This window comes from Typopeltis vanoorti, chromosome 9 (genome assembly GCF_054136105.1).
Source record: "Typopeltis vanoorti isolate ZY-2024b chromosome 9, IOZ_Tvanoo_1.0, whole genome shotgun sequence".
Taxonomy (NCBI): domain Eukaryota; kingdom Metazoa; phylum Arthropoda; class Arachnida; order Uropygi; family Thelyphonidae; genus Typopeltis; species Typopeltis vanoorti.
The window spans coordinates 3,945,145-3,963,118 of NC_143557.1; the positions used below are offsets into that span (position 1 = coordinate 3,945,145).

At 35.8% G+C, this 17,974-nt stretch overlaps 1 protein-coding gene across 5 annotated transcripts in view; it reads right to left on the minus strand.

The window, feature by feature from the left end:
* LOC150102853 (eukaryotic elongation factor 2 kinase-like) overlaps positions 1-17,974 on the minus strand; it is a 389,384-nt gene that overhangs the window by 72,245 nt on the left and 299,165 nt on the right. For all 5 annotated transcript variants that reach the window (XM_090397538.1, XM_090397535.1, XM_090397537.1 and 2 more), the window contains one exon: positions 14,690-14,814. In XM_090397538.1, the coding sequence (XP_090253664.1) occupies positions 14,690-14,814 (125 nt within the window). The remainder of the gene's footprint in view (positions 1-14,689; positions 14,815-17,974) is intronic.

Below are 17,974 nucleotides of genomic sequence, written 5' to 3' on the forward strand. Positions count from 1 at the left end.
TCATTATTTCTTGTTAGCACTCTTATAAAAAAAAAAAAAGAAAAAATAGCGGTGAAAGGCAGACCACTGCATAGGTCAGCACAAAAGACAAAGTGAATGGTATAAACTTTTCAAGAATGGTACAGTGCTGTGAATGTAGTATGCATACATAAGATGTTGCAGATGTTTTATGTGGAGCCAGAATAAGACAAAAAAAAAGGAGCAAGTGTGGGTATTCAGGAAGTATGATATTCTGATGGACCACAAGGCTCATTTAAAGAGTAGGGAACAGAGTAGTAACCGAAATGGTTATTTCAGAGGAAGAGCATGAATATTTAGAGTGTGAATAAAGTATGTTATAAAGATTTAAAAAAAAACTGAGTACAATTAATGGTAAGATGGCGAGCAGGTAGAGCCATCTTAGCGTTAATTGACAGCAAACAAGTTTGTGTAACTGACAACAAAATAGTGAGAGTGAATGAAAGTGAAAAACAGATGCAAGATTTGAAAATTGAGTTGGTGAGGATGAAGCGAATGTGAAGTAAAATGAAGAGAACTATAGATATGCATGGAATTGTGAAGAAGACAAGAATAAATTATGTTGTATGAAAGAAGTAAAAAACTCGCAAGTGATGGAGTACAGAGATTTGATTATTAGAGGTGTGGTGAACAAGCACAAGATTTGCTTTCTGGGAGGTAAAATGAATTAAGTGATGGAGGCATTGGATATAGGGAGTAAGCGAGCAAAAGAGTTGGTAGTGGTAGTGAAAATGTAGTTTTTGAGGGACAACTACCTCATAAAACAAAGTGGATATGTGAGGACTGAGGCTCTTGGATTTGATCATGCCATCAGAGTATGTGTCATTATAAATGAGGTGTCAAATCTCCCTCCAGTTGGTGAGAGTGACAAAGTGATTACTTGGTTGGTTGCCAGCCATGTGAGGATTTCTGTGAGGAAAGGGTATATATGGAACTACAAGGTGGGTGATTATGAGAAGCTGAGGAGACAGCTTGCAGGTGTAGCACAGAATGAAGAGTCAAGTGCTATTCAAGAACTATATAGTAGAAGCAATGTCTAAATGTATTCCAAGGAGTCAGGAGTACATGCAATACAGAGAAAGAAGACATTATGGAGGAAACATAAGATGATTCCTCCATAATGTCTTCTTTCTCTGTATTGCATGCTTAATCTCTTCATTCATCCATTTCACACCTGCCTTATTTAACCTCCTGACTCCTTGGAATACATTTAGACATTGCTTCTACTATATATTTCTTGAATAGCACTTGACTCTTCCTTCTGTGCTACACCTGTAAGAAGGTGTAGCACAGAATGAACAACTGCTGCAGAAGATATAGTTGAGATATTTAATGAGAAGTTCTAAAGGTCTTTCATCCTTATGAATGTGATATCATGGAGAGTTTGAGAGCAGTAGATGAGGAGGAGAGATTGACTGTGAGTGAGGAAGAGGTATATGGAGAATTGAGCAAACTTGATGTTAACAAAGCTGTGGCACTAGTATTTTGACGGAATGTGCCAGAGAGTTGACATCTGCCTTGGCATATTTGTTTAACATGAGTCTTATGTCTGGTCAAGTTCCAAAGAAATGGAATGAACTCAAGATTGTACAGCTTCATAAAGTAGGTGACAGAACTCAAGCATCAAATTATAGGCCAATCTGTTTGTCAGGTGTCGTGGAGAGGCTAGCCTCTCCAACACCTCTTCACAACTAGTGAGCAGGATCCAGAATTGGGTTGACAACAGTGGTATTAATTTTGATGGACAGCAGATTAGCAAAAAAAGGAGGTCATGTTTTAGTAATCTATTTACTTATTACAATAAGGTAACAGCTGCATTGGACAAGGGAGATGGAAGCACAGTAATATATTTAAATTTTGCAAAGGCTTTTGAAAGATTACCATATAAGTTGATAGTCAAACTAGAGCAGATAGGATATTAGATAAGTGCATTGGATTTGAGATTGGCTACTAGATTAATGATTGGATTGGAAATTGGCTACTAGATAAGTGATAGGATTGGAGATTGGCTATCTGACAGAGATCAGCAAGTTGTGTATGGGGGAGCAATATCATGGAAAAGGAAAGTTACTGGTGGTGTGCCTCAGGGGTCTGTTTTAGGTCCATTGCTGTTTAACCTGTATGTTAATTATATTGAGATGGAATTGAAAGGGGATGTGAAGTTGTTTGCAGATGATGCAAAATTGGGAAGAACTGTGAAGAGTAGAACAGATGTTGTTGCCTTACAAGAAGACTTGAATAGACTAAGTGAATGGGTATGGGAGTGGGGATGCCACTTCACTGTAGCAAAATGGAAGGTTTTAAAATCTGGAAAAGAAAGATGGGATGTAGAGTTTATACTTGGTGGGGATATATAGTTAGAGGTGGAAGAAATAAGAGATCTTGGGGTGGTGGTGGATAAGGATTTAAAATTTAGAGGACATATTGCCAAAATCATGAGGACAACACAATAAATTCTGGCAATGACGCAGAGAACACTGACTTATAGAAGTAAAGAAATTCTAGTATGATCTTTATCAAGACTAATGTGCAAAGATTTGGTCACCTAGTCTTCAAACAGATGAATAGATATTGGGAAGGACTGAGAAGTGACTGACTAACGTAGTTTCTGGAATGTTGAATATGAAGAAATGTTGATAAGAAGCAATTTACAGTCTAGTGGATAGGAAGAAGAGGAATTGTAAAAATCTCATACTTTTTTTACTTATGTTTTTTTTTTTTTTTTTTTTTTTTGCAGTGTTATTTTTTTGCATATTTCTGGTTATATGTTTTTGTTATATGATAAGATAATCTAAAGGTATGTTATTTGTTCTATTTGTTCACATTTAGTAATGCAGTTGTATGCTCAGTATTACCAGAGCTGTGGTTGAGCTGTAGTGATAAAATGGAGACTTAAATGTAGTTATAAGTAATAAAGTTGCTTAATGTAATGTAATTCTTAGGTAATAACACAGAAATGATGTATGTATATTACTATTATTATTACCTGACACCTCCAGGGAGTCCAAAGACTCATTGAGGGAGGGCACCTACTCTACAATTCTCTCTCTATCTCTCCACCACCCATAATCCACCATAACTACATCAATGTCATATACTGCCCACCAATACTACTAGTATTTTCACAGACAATTACAAACATCCAAGCCCACGGTGGGATTCGAACTCACAGTCTTTTGGCTGGACAGCAGATATGCTAACCATTTGGCCAACCAGGCCGGCATGATTACTGCATGATTGTTTATAGTAGTGTTTGTAAGTCACACTATTACTGCACACATGTGAGCACTGTAGTAACAGCAGTCATTTTTCTCACTACAGTTTCACCTTGAATCTCATTAATGGGCATGCACGTTAATTGTCATTTTCAGAACAGCTGTTGCTAGGTAACAGGAATTCTGGCGAGCTAGGAAGGGTAGCAAAAACACTACAGAGTTAAGGTCTCCGATTCCAGAAAAGTTTTTATATTTATCTTTTATTACTCTCCAAGGATACAGAACTGTGAAATTAATAACTGAAGGACAACAGTATAATGTGTCAAGCATTCATATATGAGAAGCAAGTGATATGTTCTAAGGAGCAATAAGGAATCTGTATTAAATTTTTTTTCATTACAAGTGCAGTTGAAACCACCTCAGTTAAATGTAATATTCCAGTTATCTAAGCAATTATCCTTCATGTCTACTTCAGAAAATGAATGAAAGATGTGTTTAAGGAAACTTAAACTTACTGAAAGAAACATATGCAAGTATATTAGTTAAGTGAAGCTTTTTAATTTTGTATATTCTAAGGAATTTGAAATAAGGCAGAATGAATGAATGAATAAAAATGATAAAATAAGTCCTGCAAAGGAATTTCTCACATAACTAAGTAAAACTACAGAACTTTATAAAACTATCAGAATGGGGAACTGGAAAATGACACCTGTTTGTGGTTATGTTCGCACAGAAGGTTCTACTAAAATAGAAGTAGAGGATTTTTGGGGGGCTTTAGAGAAAGCAACTGACACAATGAAAAAGGAAAAGTTGGTCCTTGTTGGGGATCTAAATAGTAGAGTAGGAAATGAGTGTCAGACATACAGAAATATTTTTGGAAAATTTGGAAAAAAAAGCAAAGCTGATAATAATAGCAAATACTTGTTGGATTTCTGCTCAGGACATGGTCTGGTTATTACTAACACGATGTTCCAACATAAAAATGTGCATAAATTCACATGAAGAGAAGAGGCAAGGAAAAAAAAAAGTCTCATTAGCTATGTTATTGTTCATAGTGATGTTTTCTCACTGGAGCAGGACACCAGAGTCTACAGAGGATTTGAAACTGGAAGTGATCACCATTTAGTATTGAGCAAGATAAAATTAAATTTCATATTGAAAAGAAGAAGAACATGTAAGAAAGTCTTAAAGCGAATAAAACTTGAGCAGCTCTGATACAAACTGTAGACTGAAATACACAAACATTACTCAGGAGAAAATAAAAGAGTTCGAGAACAGGAACCAAATCTTGCAGTTTCAGTGGCAAGCCCTGAAAGAAAGCATTGATTAATTCAGCCAGAGAGGAATATGGTGAGGTTGTCTGCAAGGATAGAAAAATCAGAACTCCATGGTGGAAAGAGAAAGTTAAAGAGGCAGTGAAGGAAAAGAAGAAAGCAAACTGAAAGTTCCTGGCAAATAAGTCAGCTTGTGTAAGAAAGCTAAATACTGTGTAAAACGAGCTAAATAAAAGCTGTGGGACTGGATGGAATTTGAATTTCACCATGGGTTACGAGAGAATGTGCTCAAGAACTAACAGCTCTTTTGACCTGGCATTTCAATGAAAGTCTACAGGAAAGGTACCCAAGGAATGGAAGGAAGGAAGGTTACAGCAGTATAAATTGGGAAGAGGAAGATGCATGTAGCAATAAGGGAATGGAATTTCAAGAATTCTTGAGGGACAAATGTCTTAGGCAACATATAATAGAGCAAACAAGTGGTTCAAGAGTTTTGGATTTGGTCATAGCATCAAAAGAGTTGATAATAACTGAGATGACATCTCTCTCACCAGTTGGAGAGAGTGACTATGTGGTTTTGACTTAGAAGATGAGTAGACAAGCAGGAGTGTAAAAGAGACAGGAACATATATGGAATTATAAGGCAGGTGATAATAAAAGTCTTAGACATCGACTGGGAACGTCTCATGGAGGGATGAATTGGAAGGCCAAGATCAATAGTGCTTGGGAAATTGTGAAGGAATATTTGTTAGCAGCAATAGTAAGCTGTATTCCACAAGTGAAGAAGAGGACACAATTTGGTGTAAAGTGGATGACAAACAATATTATACAGTTAACTGCATGTGAAAAAGAGGCTATGGAAGAGATATAAGGTGACAGGTGAGGAGCAGATGCATGACAAATATAAGACACAGGCCAGGAGAGTGACTAGTATGGTAAAGAAGGTGAAACTGGAATATGAGAAGATATTGGTCCTAAGATACAAAGAAAATCCTAGGGAATTTTTTAGATATGTGGCCAGTAGGAGGAGAAATGATTGTGGAAGGATGATATTGTGGGATAAAAATGGGAACAGAGTGACTGATGCAGAGGACATAGTGGAATTGTTCAATGAGCACTTTATTGGTGTTATTTCATCCTGGAGTAGTAAATTTTAATACTAGAGGGATAGCGCAGGTTCGAGGTTTAGAGATTGCAGGAGGAGAGCGTGTTCCAAATACTGAGTACTCTGGATGGGACGTATATTGTAAAGCTGTGGGATGGGATGGTATTTCACCACAAGTTTTGAGAGAATGTGCTGAGGAACTGACAGCTCCTTTGATCTGGCTTTTCATTGAAAATCTGGCTATAGAAAAGATACCCAGGGAATGGAAGGAAGGTAAGATAGTGCCATTGCATAAGGGCAGTAGCAGACTGGAAGTGTCTAATTATAGGTCAGTTTGTGTGTCATCAGTAGTTGTTAAGATCTTGGAGAAATTAGTTAGGGACTGTATACAACATTGGGCAGATGAGGGTAATGTTACCTGTGAGAGTCAACATGGATTTGTTAAGGGGGGGCGCTCTTGTTTTAGTAATATGCTAGTGTTTTATAATAAAGTTACAAGAGTAGTAGATGAGGGAAAGGCATATACTGCCATTTTCTTGGATTTAGCAAAGGCTAAATGATAAGCTGATATTTAAGTTACAGCACATGGGTTTGGATGTCAGGTTCGTCAACTGGATTCAGGATAGGTATCAGAGAGTTGTGTATGTGGGGAAGTTTCAAGAAGGCAGAGGGTAACAAGTGGGGTTCCACAGGGACCAGTACTGGGACCTATATTGTTTAAGCTTTATATCAATGACAATGTCAGTGGATTGCAAGGGGATATTCAGTTGTTAGCAGATGATGTGAAGCTGTGAAGAGTTATTAGTAATGGTGCAGATGTGGTAGTCCATTGCAAGAGGAGTTGAATAAGCTAGACAGATGGGCAAATGAATGGGGGTATCGGTTTAATGCAGTAAAATGTAATAAGGTCTCGAGGTTTGGGATGCATCAATGGGACGCTGCATACTCTATTGGTAGAGCTATACTGGAGGAAACAGTAGAGACAAGAGATCTGAGGTTGATGATTGACAGAAACTTGAAATTCAATGGACATATTGCAAAGATGGTGAAGGTAATACAGAGGATTGCTGCAATAATGAGAAGGATGCTGACCTGCAGAGATAAAAGCGTTATCATTCCATTGTATAAGACGCTGATCAGACCACACTTAGACTATTGTTCTTATATTTGGTCCCCAGGATTTGAAGGGAATAAATTAACTCTGGAAAGGGTAAAAGGCAGATAAAGACAGGAGAGGTGATATGATTGAGATTTAAAGTTGAGAGGTGGTTACAGGGTTGACACTGGGGAGTTCTTTCGCTTGGTTGAACAGTGGAAAGGAGTGATGACAAGGGGGGGGTCATCCTTGGAAGTTACGAAAGGAAACTGTGAGCAAGAGGGTGAGGAGTGGTTTCTTTGCATGGAGAGTGGTTGAACCGTGGAATGCATTTCCTGATAGAGTGGTGAGAGTGAGAACGGTCAATGAGTTCAAGGAGTGGTATGACAGACTTTGAGTTTCCTAGGAGGGACCTCCCATGATGAGTCTTGATAGACTGTGTTTCCTAGGAAGGACCTCCCGTGATGAGTCTTTTGACTCCATGGAGGCCTGAATAATAATAATAATAAAATAAAATTATATATAAATATTGTTTATTGCCATTGTAAAAATCTCACAATCATTTTACTTATGTTTATTTTTTACATGTTATGTATACTGAGTGTAAATTTCATTAATATGGAATTAATAAGAAATATGCTTTTGTTATATGATAACATAATCTAAAAGTATATATGTAATTTCTTTCTATTTACAATGCAATTGTATATATTAGTATTACTGGAGCTACCAAGTGGTGACAGCAGTAGCATAATAAAAGAGACTACTTAAATATAATTAAGTAGTAAACTTGCTTATTGCATGTTTTAATCGTCAGAGAATAACACAGAAATGTTGTATTATATTATTTGTATGTTTGTTTACACAGTAGAATCCACTTATTGTGATCACGGATAATATTATCAATCGGCTATTGTTATCAAAATCAGTCGGTCCCAAAACACACCATTTAAAATGAACTAAAAATAATCTGTTATATTCAAAGTTCTGGTTATTTTTATCAAAATCCTCGAATGTCATCAAAATTGTTATCAAAATCCTTTTGCGTCTCAGAATTCTAAGAAATAAGGGTTAATCAGGAGAAAATTTGACAAAGAACATTTGTCAAAATCTGTCTTTTTTTTGTTAATCTTCCTTTAATCTTATTCTTCCGTAAATCTTAAATCTTCCAGGCAAACGCAGCGGAGTATAAATACAGTGTAATTGTGATTTTTCAAATTTCTTTTTGTGCTCTCATTCAGTAAATGAATTTGACTTTAAGTGCTTGTTAAAACAGTCCTTAGCATTATGGCAGAAGCAAGTAAAAAACAAAGATTTATCTTTTCAAGAAAAGCAAAGAATTTTGAAGTGCTAAGATAAGTTGCCCAAAATGAGTCAGCTTAGTGCGGCTGTGCATTTAAAAATTTCACAACCACTCTTGTGTAAGATCTTAAAAAACAGATCAAACATTGAAACTTCAGCTCTTACTAATGAGAACATGGATCAGAAGAGAGCCCGATCTGGTAATGATGCTCAAGTTGAATCAGCATTAAAAATTTGTTTAGTAATGTTCGTGAAAACAATGCTTCGAATAATGGGACTTTGATCCATCAAAAAAAGTTGAAGAACTTGCAAAAAACAATGGGCAAAGAAAATTTCACTGCAACTGATGGATGACTTGATTATATAAAATACCAATCTGATGCAAGTGCAACTGCAAAAAAAGATTTCCCTTCTTAATGCATTACATTTGGTAGCAATGTCATGGACCCAAGTCTCAGAGAAGACTATTGAAAACTACTTCCAAAAAAGGTGTATTTTTTAAGACAAAAAAAAAAAAGTACTGAACTTCAACACCTGTGTACTCCTTAACATATATCTTTGTATTTATTCAGTACTGTTTTATTGCACCATACTGTATATATAATTTATATATATATTAATATAAGTGTTGCTGGATGGAAGTGCACTGTGTGTGTGTGATGCAGGCAAGAAATCAGAATTAAGAGATGAAGTGAAAGATCAGGAGAGCGGTGCTGAAGAGACAAATGTGCTTGGCAGTGGAAACAGGAGTAGTGTGAAAGATGAAGATAGAACAAGAATGCATGAGGAACAGAGAAACAGATAGTACCTGGATGGTCAGGGAGACATGGTATACAGCGTATACCATGTCTCCAATGGTTGGAAGTAGCAGTGAATGTATGTATGTATGGGGATGATCAGCATAGAATTGGAATAGATTGTGATGCGGGTGGGAAAGTTGAAACTGAGTGGAAACATGTAAGTGGTGATAAAGGTGATTAGGCAAGAGCAGGTGTGGTTGGGAAAGCACAACCAACAAGTAGCTTGGGTAGGACTGGTCATAGATCTAAAGTGAACTGCTGTGTTTATTTACAAATGCCAGAAGTATCAGAAATAAGGGAGATGAAATGGTTTCACAGATTGAATTTATTCACCCCAAAATCATTGCAATAAGTGAAACATGGTTGAACGAAGATGATATCCTAACAGGAATAGAAATAGAAGAATACAGTATTCTTCGCGAAGATACAAAGGAGGGAAGAGTGCTGCTAATGATAACAGGGAACTATGTCCACATAAAGTAGACATGAAAGAGGGGAAAAAGTGGCAATGGTTATAAGACAGTGTGGTGTGAAGTGGAGGTTGACAGGAAGACATATTTAGTTGGATGTTGCTATAGACTAAGGAATGTGGAGGGTGGTGATGAAGAAATGTATAGAAACTTAAATGACTTAGAAAAAATATTTATCATATTTTCAAGCATTATTTTCAATAATGCTTGAAAATATGATAAATCCTTATCTTTTTTATCAGTATGAACTTTCGTCAAATGTTCTTCTAGTCTTGAAGGCTTCCTAGATTCATTTGAAAAAACCTTTTGGCAAATCAAGCACATTGGTAATGTTTTGTTTGTAACGCTGACTGAATAAAGCCGTATTTCAAATATTCAATATTATACTGCCTACATTTGTTCTTGGGTTCAGCCATGATATTATCTTTTAAAAAGAGTTAAATTTACAAAATTGCTAGAATGTAATTTCTCACATACCTAAATCAAATTATTTTTACAAGAAAAGGCATAAAAATACTCATGTGAAATCTGCTGTTTTATTGGAACAACAATAATTTGCTTTGTGTGTAATCTGTGTAAGTAAGGTACCAACTAGGTATTGAATATGCACTAAATTTTTATGCAATACATCAAATTGCTAACTGCTTGTCACACAATTCAGAAACAATCTAAAACTGATTTCATAAGTTTCACGTATTTATAGTATGATACAGTGAACAAGTCATAACATGCACCTGTTCCTGCTGATGCGAACCGGACTTGTAAATTCCCAATCACCTGAAAGTGTGTGCCCACCTACACTTTGCTTGTTAAGACCTGTCGTCGGACTTCAATGCCAATCAGTTGTAACTTGTATTTTGTACGTTTCCTTGGTCTGTGCGGTTAGCCAAGTGGCTATGCACTTTGCAACCATATGCCTCGGACAGGAGTGTCCTGGGTTTGATTCTTGTCGCTGACGTGAGGAGCTTAGGATCTTTCTCAGACATTGGCAAGTTAGCCAGACTTGGGCATGGACTGAAGGATTTTTCTCCCCAGTTTATCTGGGGTTTTTCATCCAGCAAGCAGGTAAACCGGCCTTGAGAACTCAACGCTTCTACAGACATAGGATACACTGGGAGGCATAAGGCTAACCACCTCATCCTTGTGTACGGTTGTGGTTAAATGAATAAAAAACCCTCGACACTGCAAGTAAAATAGGGAAAAAGGAACAAGAACATTTCCTTGGAAAATAAAGCAACCATTATGACCTTTACTTACATTATACAGCAGTTATATCATAAAAATTTTTGATGATAAATTTTTTTCATCACCTAATTTTTGTCCTTTATGCTTTCACTGCCCCCTTTTGCTCATGAGGCCAGTATCCCCCCCCCCCCTGGATCTTTTGCAAAAGTGGTTACGAAAGTGGATGGTACTGCCAACTTTGGGAACCACTTATCTAGATCATCCTGGTGTCTACAGTAATAATGCTCCTGCAAAAGCAATTTACTTTGGACAGACTGGAGATCAGAAAAAAATCTGTCCAGAGGAACATCGAAATTATGTCCATTATTTGCATTACAGTGATTCTGTAGTAACAGACCATGCAATGGATGCATATCACCAGACCCGATGGGAGAAAACTTCACTTTACATGAAGCATATATAATCTGAGAAACAATTTCTAGAATCCACCACAGCACTATAACATTCTCCTATAACACTATAATAATATTAACAAATTCAGATGCCTCACTTTACCAAAAATCTGGGGAAACACTGTATTGAGACCTACCATAAGATTCCATCACTGCAGAAAGCACCAGTTAGGAATGCAGGAATCCACCTTTCATATTCAGTTTTTGTTTGCCTTTCTGTTGGTATGCCTGCATGCACATGCTTGGTGTATTTCTTTATGTCCATGAAGATACTTTGGTAACAAAATATTGGGATAATAATCTAATCAGCTAAATAAATTTAGTTTTAGTGCAGAAGACAAACTTAGTTAGCTATTATCTCTAGATGCATGTTTTTTCCAATAAACCTCAGTGCTAGTTTCTTCAATATCACCCACTTCAATAAGTTCCATAAACTTATCTCTACTCCAGAGAATTTTAATAATAGGGTGTTGCCAAAGGGTGTGACACTCTTTGGCAACTTGTATAGGTAAATATGACTTCTCCATTACTTCCACTTAAATATCACCACTTCTGGGTCTGGCTCCCACTGATGAGACCTCAATAAAGGTCAAAACCAGTCTGAGTAGTGGCCCTTCCCTTAATGCATAGCATTATGTCTGCAAGGAGATGTGCTTTGCATAATGGGAGATACTAAGGCAAGTGATGAGAACTTATACCACTTTTATCATGAGTTGCCCCAGTCCTGAAAGTACTCTCCAAGTGCAAACTTTGTTTGCTTACACTTGGATAAAGGATAAAACCCAATATATAATTAATAGTTGGTTGTTATTGTTGTTTTAGGAGTGGGAGGGGGGGAGGAAGGAGGTGTACAGAAAAATGTAGATACCATGCATTGGCAGATTAGTATGATGAATGCAGCACATGTAGTTATTATGGGTACATGTACTTATTATAGTTATTATCAATTTCATTTCTATCCTTGGCAGGATAGAAATGAAATGAATCAGCTACTGAGAGATAATTATCTGCTGTAGTATTTGGTGTTGAAGAACAGGGATCAAGAGTACCAGATCTGGTAATGGCATCAGAAGTTGTATCAATAGGTAAAGTGCCTACTTTACTAGAGGAATTGTTTTATTTTCTTATCATTACATAGCACCTCCAATGATTTGTCCCATACGGACTTGGCAGTATTTTTCCTTCCAGAAACTTGGGTTTCTTATCTTGCAAAACAGATAAACTGGCCATTAAAATGCATGCAATTAATATACATAATAACACTGGCTTCATGGCCTGAGTTGCTTTGGTTGTAAATCCAAATAAATCAAATCTCCAAGGATTCCTTGAACTCATCATAGGAGGGCACATTGCTTTACTATACAACACCATCTCTTCTATTTAATCCTCTAATTTACAATCTGACACTATCACCATTAACACAAGGAAAGAATTTATGTAGAATGGCAGAGCATTTCATCATCTAAATCCTGATGTTATGATAGTACTACATGAAAAGTCTGTTATTCTTAAACAATTTTTGATTGTCAAAATTGATTATTCAATTATTATCAGATCTTATATTTCATTCTTTTATTTGGTGTAGAAGAACAGTCCTTAGCATTATGGCAGAAGCAAGTAAAAAGCAAAGATTTATCTTTTCAAGAAAAGCAAAGAATTTTGAAGTGTTAAGATAAGTTGCCCAAAATGAGTCAGCTTAGTGCGGCTGTGCATTTAAAAATTTCGCAACCACTCTTGTGTAAGATCTTAAAAAAACAGATCAAACATTAAAACTTCAGCTCTTACTAAAGGCTCATTATTATTTTGAATAATGCAGTCAAAAGCACTTTTGACTGCATTATTCCACCAAGATTTTGGTCTTTTTACTGTCAATGTGGCATAAAATACCGGCTCTGCTTATATTTCCTCTTCCATTCTGTTTAAGTGAAATGGGAGAGGAAAGATTTTTCTTATATCACAAATTAGCTCTACACACACACACACACACACACACACTGACAATGTTCAGTTTGTTTCCAAACCAATAAAGTTGTTTAAATGCTGCCTTGTATACAGCTACTTCAGTATTGTGACTAATTTCTCTCTTATTGATATAAATTTATTCATGCGACTCCTTATCATACCCAGTTTCGTTTTGTCATCTATTTACATATTTGCCAAGTTCACTAAAAATTCTAACTAAATAACAGAAGTGTTTTACTTGTTGTATAGGTTCTTTGTTCAGAATACTTGATGTTTTCTATGTTCCTATTTTCAGGGATTCTTTTTTGTTATTATTGTTTTTTGTTTTTATTCCTGATTTTCATGCCACATATTAGTTTTCTTACTAGCAGAGCCATCCAAGGAGAAAGGAGTTTGAATGTGTGTGATGATTTTGAGAAGTGGATGAAACTGTATAAAAGAGAGTGCATTTAAATGATGTGAGTCAACTGGAGAAGTTGTTGCTGGAAAGGAGAGTAATGACTACCAGAGAATAGAACTTTGGAAGTAAAAGACTTCCATTACTTCCACTTTAGTATATCACCACCTCTGGGCCTGGCTCCCACTGATGAGACCTCAATAAAGGTCGAAACCGGTCTGGGTAGTGGCCCTTCCCTTAATGCATAGAATTATGTCTGCAAGGAGATGTGCTTTGCATAATGGGAGATACTAAGGCAAGTGATGAGAACTTATACCACCTTTACCACAAGTTGCCCCAGTCCTGATAGTACTTCAGGCGAAACTTTGTTTGCTTATGCTTGGATAAAGGATAAAACCCAATATATAATTAGTAGCATAGCCAAGTGAAAAAACTTCCATAAACAATCAACTATATATTTTGTCCTGGTGGTCTGCTATCACAGATCAGATTTCCTGAAATGTTCTGCCTCATATGTCCCTGCTTCTTCTTTCCTGCTGATCTATTTTTTTTTTACTACATCATTAATATACTAATTCCTCCATCCTGTTCTTGTTATCTTCTCTAAAAACTGAATATCTCTGTTACTGGTTATATCTGCAACTTTATTCCTCTCCATCTGTAATTTTTGGCTAATTCAAATTAACCTCTATTATATCAACAAGAGCACATGTAAGAGATATATTAAATTTGTAATAGTTCATAGCAAAAAAAAATAGTATCAAAATATTTTGACAAATTACAGAAGTTATTAAAAATACATTATACATATGGGATTTATGAAAAATCTATGTAACTTGGAAAAAAAAAAAAAGAAGTGCATATTAATTCTAAAAACAGAATGGCAAACTCAAGCACAATGAATAATTCCAGTGCAAACCACACTCAAGGTCTGATTAGTTATCTTATTTTCCTGATATGTATCTTCATCAGAGGCGCAATTACCTAAGTCTACATTATTACTCACTTCCTATCAATAATTCCTTCGAAATTACCATTATTTGTATAAGATAACTAAAGCAGCCCTTGCAAGAAATGCAGAGAACTGAATTATCCACTGGATACTGAATGAAAGAATATTACCAGCTGACTCAACTATATTTTGTATTGGCTGAAACTACACAAAAATATGATGTAAATCTTTTGATTTGGAACTCTCAATGAAGAAAATCACCTCTCAATTTAAATGGAGGATATTATCATAATTAATTTGAAAAATCGAAAGGAATGCAGTAACTATTACGTGTTTCATGGGACATTTTCTGTTTTCAGTTTCACTATGAAAGTTGAAGATAGCAAAAAAATTATACAAAGAACTCTATCCTTACAAGAGACTATTAATTAACATTTAATCAATTATTACATTAAATTTACCTATGATCTATAAGATTTTCTCCGGTGTCAAAAGCTTTTGCAAGGAATATTGCTGCAGTCCTATTACCTACTTCAGCTGCTTGTTCCATAAATGAAAGTCCAATAATTGAATTGGTTTTATTTTTCTAGAAGAAGAAAAATAAAAATGTATAAATGTGATAGGTTTCTATGTGCATAAAAAGGCAAAATCAGGAAAATTGACATGCCGTTTTTAAGAATAAACAAGAGGTTCTAACAGATAATATTATATGAATGCCAAACAAAGAAATCAAAATTGCAGGAATTAAAAGAGTAAAATAGAGTACATGGGTTATATGAAAAGTTCTCGGCCTAACAATGAAAAAAAAAAAAAAACAAATTTATCATTTTAAAATGATTTTTATTTTTCAACATAATCTCCATTAATCTACAGCTGCAATTACGTCTTGATTCGAAGAAAAACACTGACTAGCGAGGAAGATTTTTAGTTTTGGGAAGAGACGGATGTCAGACAGAGCCAAATCTGTGGAGTAGGGTGGATGTTCTGACAATTCATAGTAAAGTTCCCTTAATTTTCCCATTGCCAAAACACATTTGTGGGCAGGTGCATTGTCCTGATGAAAGATGATTTTTTTCTTCTGCAAACCAGTTCTTTTCTCACGAATTTTTTTGTCTAGTCTGGTTAAAAGATCGGAATAATATTCCCCAGTTATTGTTTTACCCTTTTCAAGGTAATTAATAACAAAATTTAGCATCCCAAAACAGCAATGCCATGACCTTGTCTTCTTTGATGCTGAACAACTGGCTTCTGTCTACTGTTTTGACTGCTGTTTGGATTCTAGTGTGTGCTGGTGAATCCAAGTCTCATCCAAAGTAATAAATCGATGCAGAAAATCAGTTTTATTCTTGTTAAAACACTCCAAGCACTGTTCAGAGATTTTCATGAGATTGCGTTTTTGTTCTGTGTGGTGCCCATCTTTTGCAAAGCTTTTTCATTTGCAGTTCTTCTTCATGCAAAATGTATCCTACACGTTCTTTTGAAATGCCTGTAGTTTCAGCAATTTCACGCACTTGACTTGCCTGTCATCCAATACCATATCATGCACTGATCAATGATTTCTAGTATTGTTACACTTTTTGAATGTCCTTCACATGGATCATCTTCAAGGCTGGTACGGCCACATTTAAACTCAGCAGCAGATTTTTTAATTGTTGAAAACGAAGGAGCAGAGCGTCCATAAACTTTTATGAACTATAAATGAATTTCTTTTGGCATTAAATCTTCTTTTACAAAGAATTTTATAACCACATGAAACTCAAATTTATCCATTTCAAGGGATATGGACAACACTTTGGCTTCTGACAGTTGTATAAAAAAAACTACTCGATAGAATGACTTGTAATTTCACATAGACGCTTATGACAGATGTACCAACTTAGTTAAAAAAAAAAATCTTGCCAATAGCATTGCCATTTATGGCTGAGGCTGAGAACTTTTCAGACCACCCACGTAAGGTGGGTTTTTATGTTAATTTAGCATTTTGTGGATAAAAAGACCTAAAATCTATGTCATCTATGACTAAAAATTGTCATCTGTTAGATTGTAGGTGATGATAATTTTTTGTCAAAGATGGCAGATTTTGGATCTTTCTAAAGAAGAACATACCCAGAGGGAGAGAAGATGTAGGATACAGCATTCATTACAATCTAAGAAATTAAAGTTACTGATAACTAAGCATGAGGTGCTTTTTTTTTTTTTTTTTTTTTTTTTTTTTAAATCCAAACACAAAAAGGCTGCCAAAGCTATAGCACATCAGTGCCATGTGTGGGCAGGAGGTTAAGGAAAAAGAAGGAATGTATCAACATGTTTCTTGAACAACTGAACACTTCAGTCATGGAGGAAGATAGTGAGAAAGGTTGCTCCAAAGATGTAAGAGAGAGAGAGGGAGGGAAGGAGGGAATGGAGGAGGAGGAAGAAAATTTGGTTTAGTAAGTATGAAACTAGGCAGTGAAACTGGACCAGCTGACTCTCTTGTCTAAGTCTAGGAAGAAAGTGGAGGAATGGAGACAACCAATTCAATATAACATTGTCCAAACATATGCCTACAGAAAAAGCATAAGGCAGAAATCAGAAATCAAGGAGGAAGTGAATCAACCAACCTTAAAGTTTTAGTGCATCATTTCAGATGTCCAGCAGCATTCTAAATTTGAGTGAATTTGGGATTTAATATCATCAGTTGTACAAGCAAGAAGTAGTGTCATGAAGTTAAGAGAATTTTTTTTTTTTTTTGAGACCGAGGAGGCTATGGATGTGATATGTTTCAGACATGAAAGACCAGATTTGTTCGTCAAATCCAAGAGGAGAAATCTGATCATGTTTGGAGATGTATTATCAAAAGTAATGGTCTTTCATGTCTGATCACTCTTGAAAGAAATTGGGAAAATGCAGTGTATTTTTGTGGCCAGGAAGAGCACAAGGAGTTTAATACTTACTCCAAGTTTAATACTTAATCCAAGTATTACAGAAAAATATTATGATCAGAGTTTAAGGCATTCATTATGGAAGGTCTTGGAGCATGCCAAATGAAGAGATAAACCACATTTCATTAGTAGAGCTATGGATAAAATTGAAGGTTAGTGTGAGAAAATCAGTTACACAAACACACACAGAAGAAATATAATTACTGAGTATAGAGAGCAACTGGACATTCATGCATTGGTCAGCAAATCTGAGAGGGGGATCACCAGCAACCAGAAAGGAAGCTCGTGATCTAATTACAAAGGGTGAAAAGAAAACCACATAAGATGGAATTTTGCTGAGCAGGCTTCTATGGTGGACCTGATCCAATGCCCTAGAAATACCAAAAGTCTTTGTAGGCGTAGGTTTCCGTGGTTTACTGGTTCAAAAGAAAGATTCCAGTATTGCGACCACATGTTTATTAAGATAAATAAAAATAAACATCCCCGACAAGTTTCATACGTTGTTTGACTTACAGCTTCAGGATTAAAAGTAACTAAAAGTTTAAAACACAAGAAATGAGAAATTACTGAAAATAATCCAATCTATGATGTTATGGCCGTCTAACTGTTCATTAAATTAAAAAATCCGAATGCAGAATCTGTGCATGCTAAGTTTGAACAATGCTGGATGTTGTCACATTCTGTTGTTTACATTCACACTGTGCGAGGTCTGATTTAGGTATATTTTTTATCAATGCTGACCAAACTTTGTGTAGAATTAGGCCTTGGTTTTTGTTGCATTGCATTGGAATTCTAAGAATATTTGCAGCTTCTTTAAATTTCCTT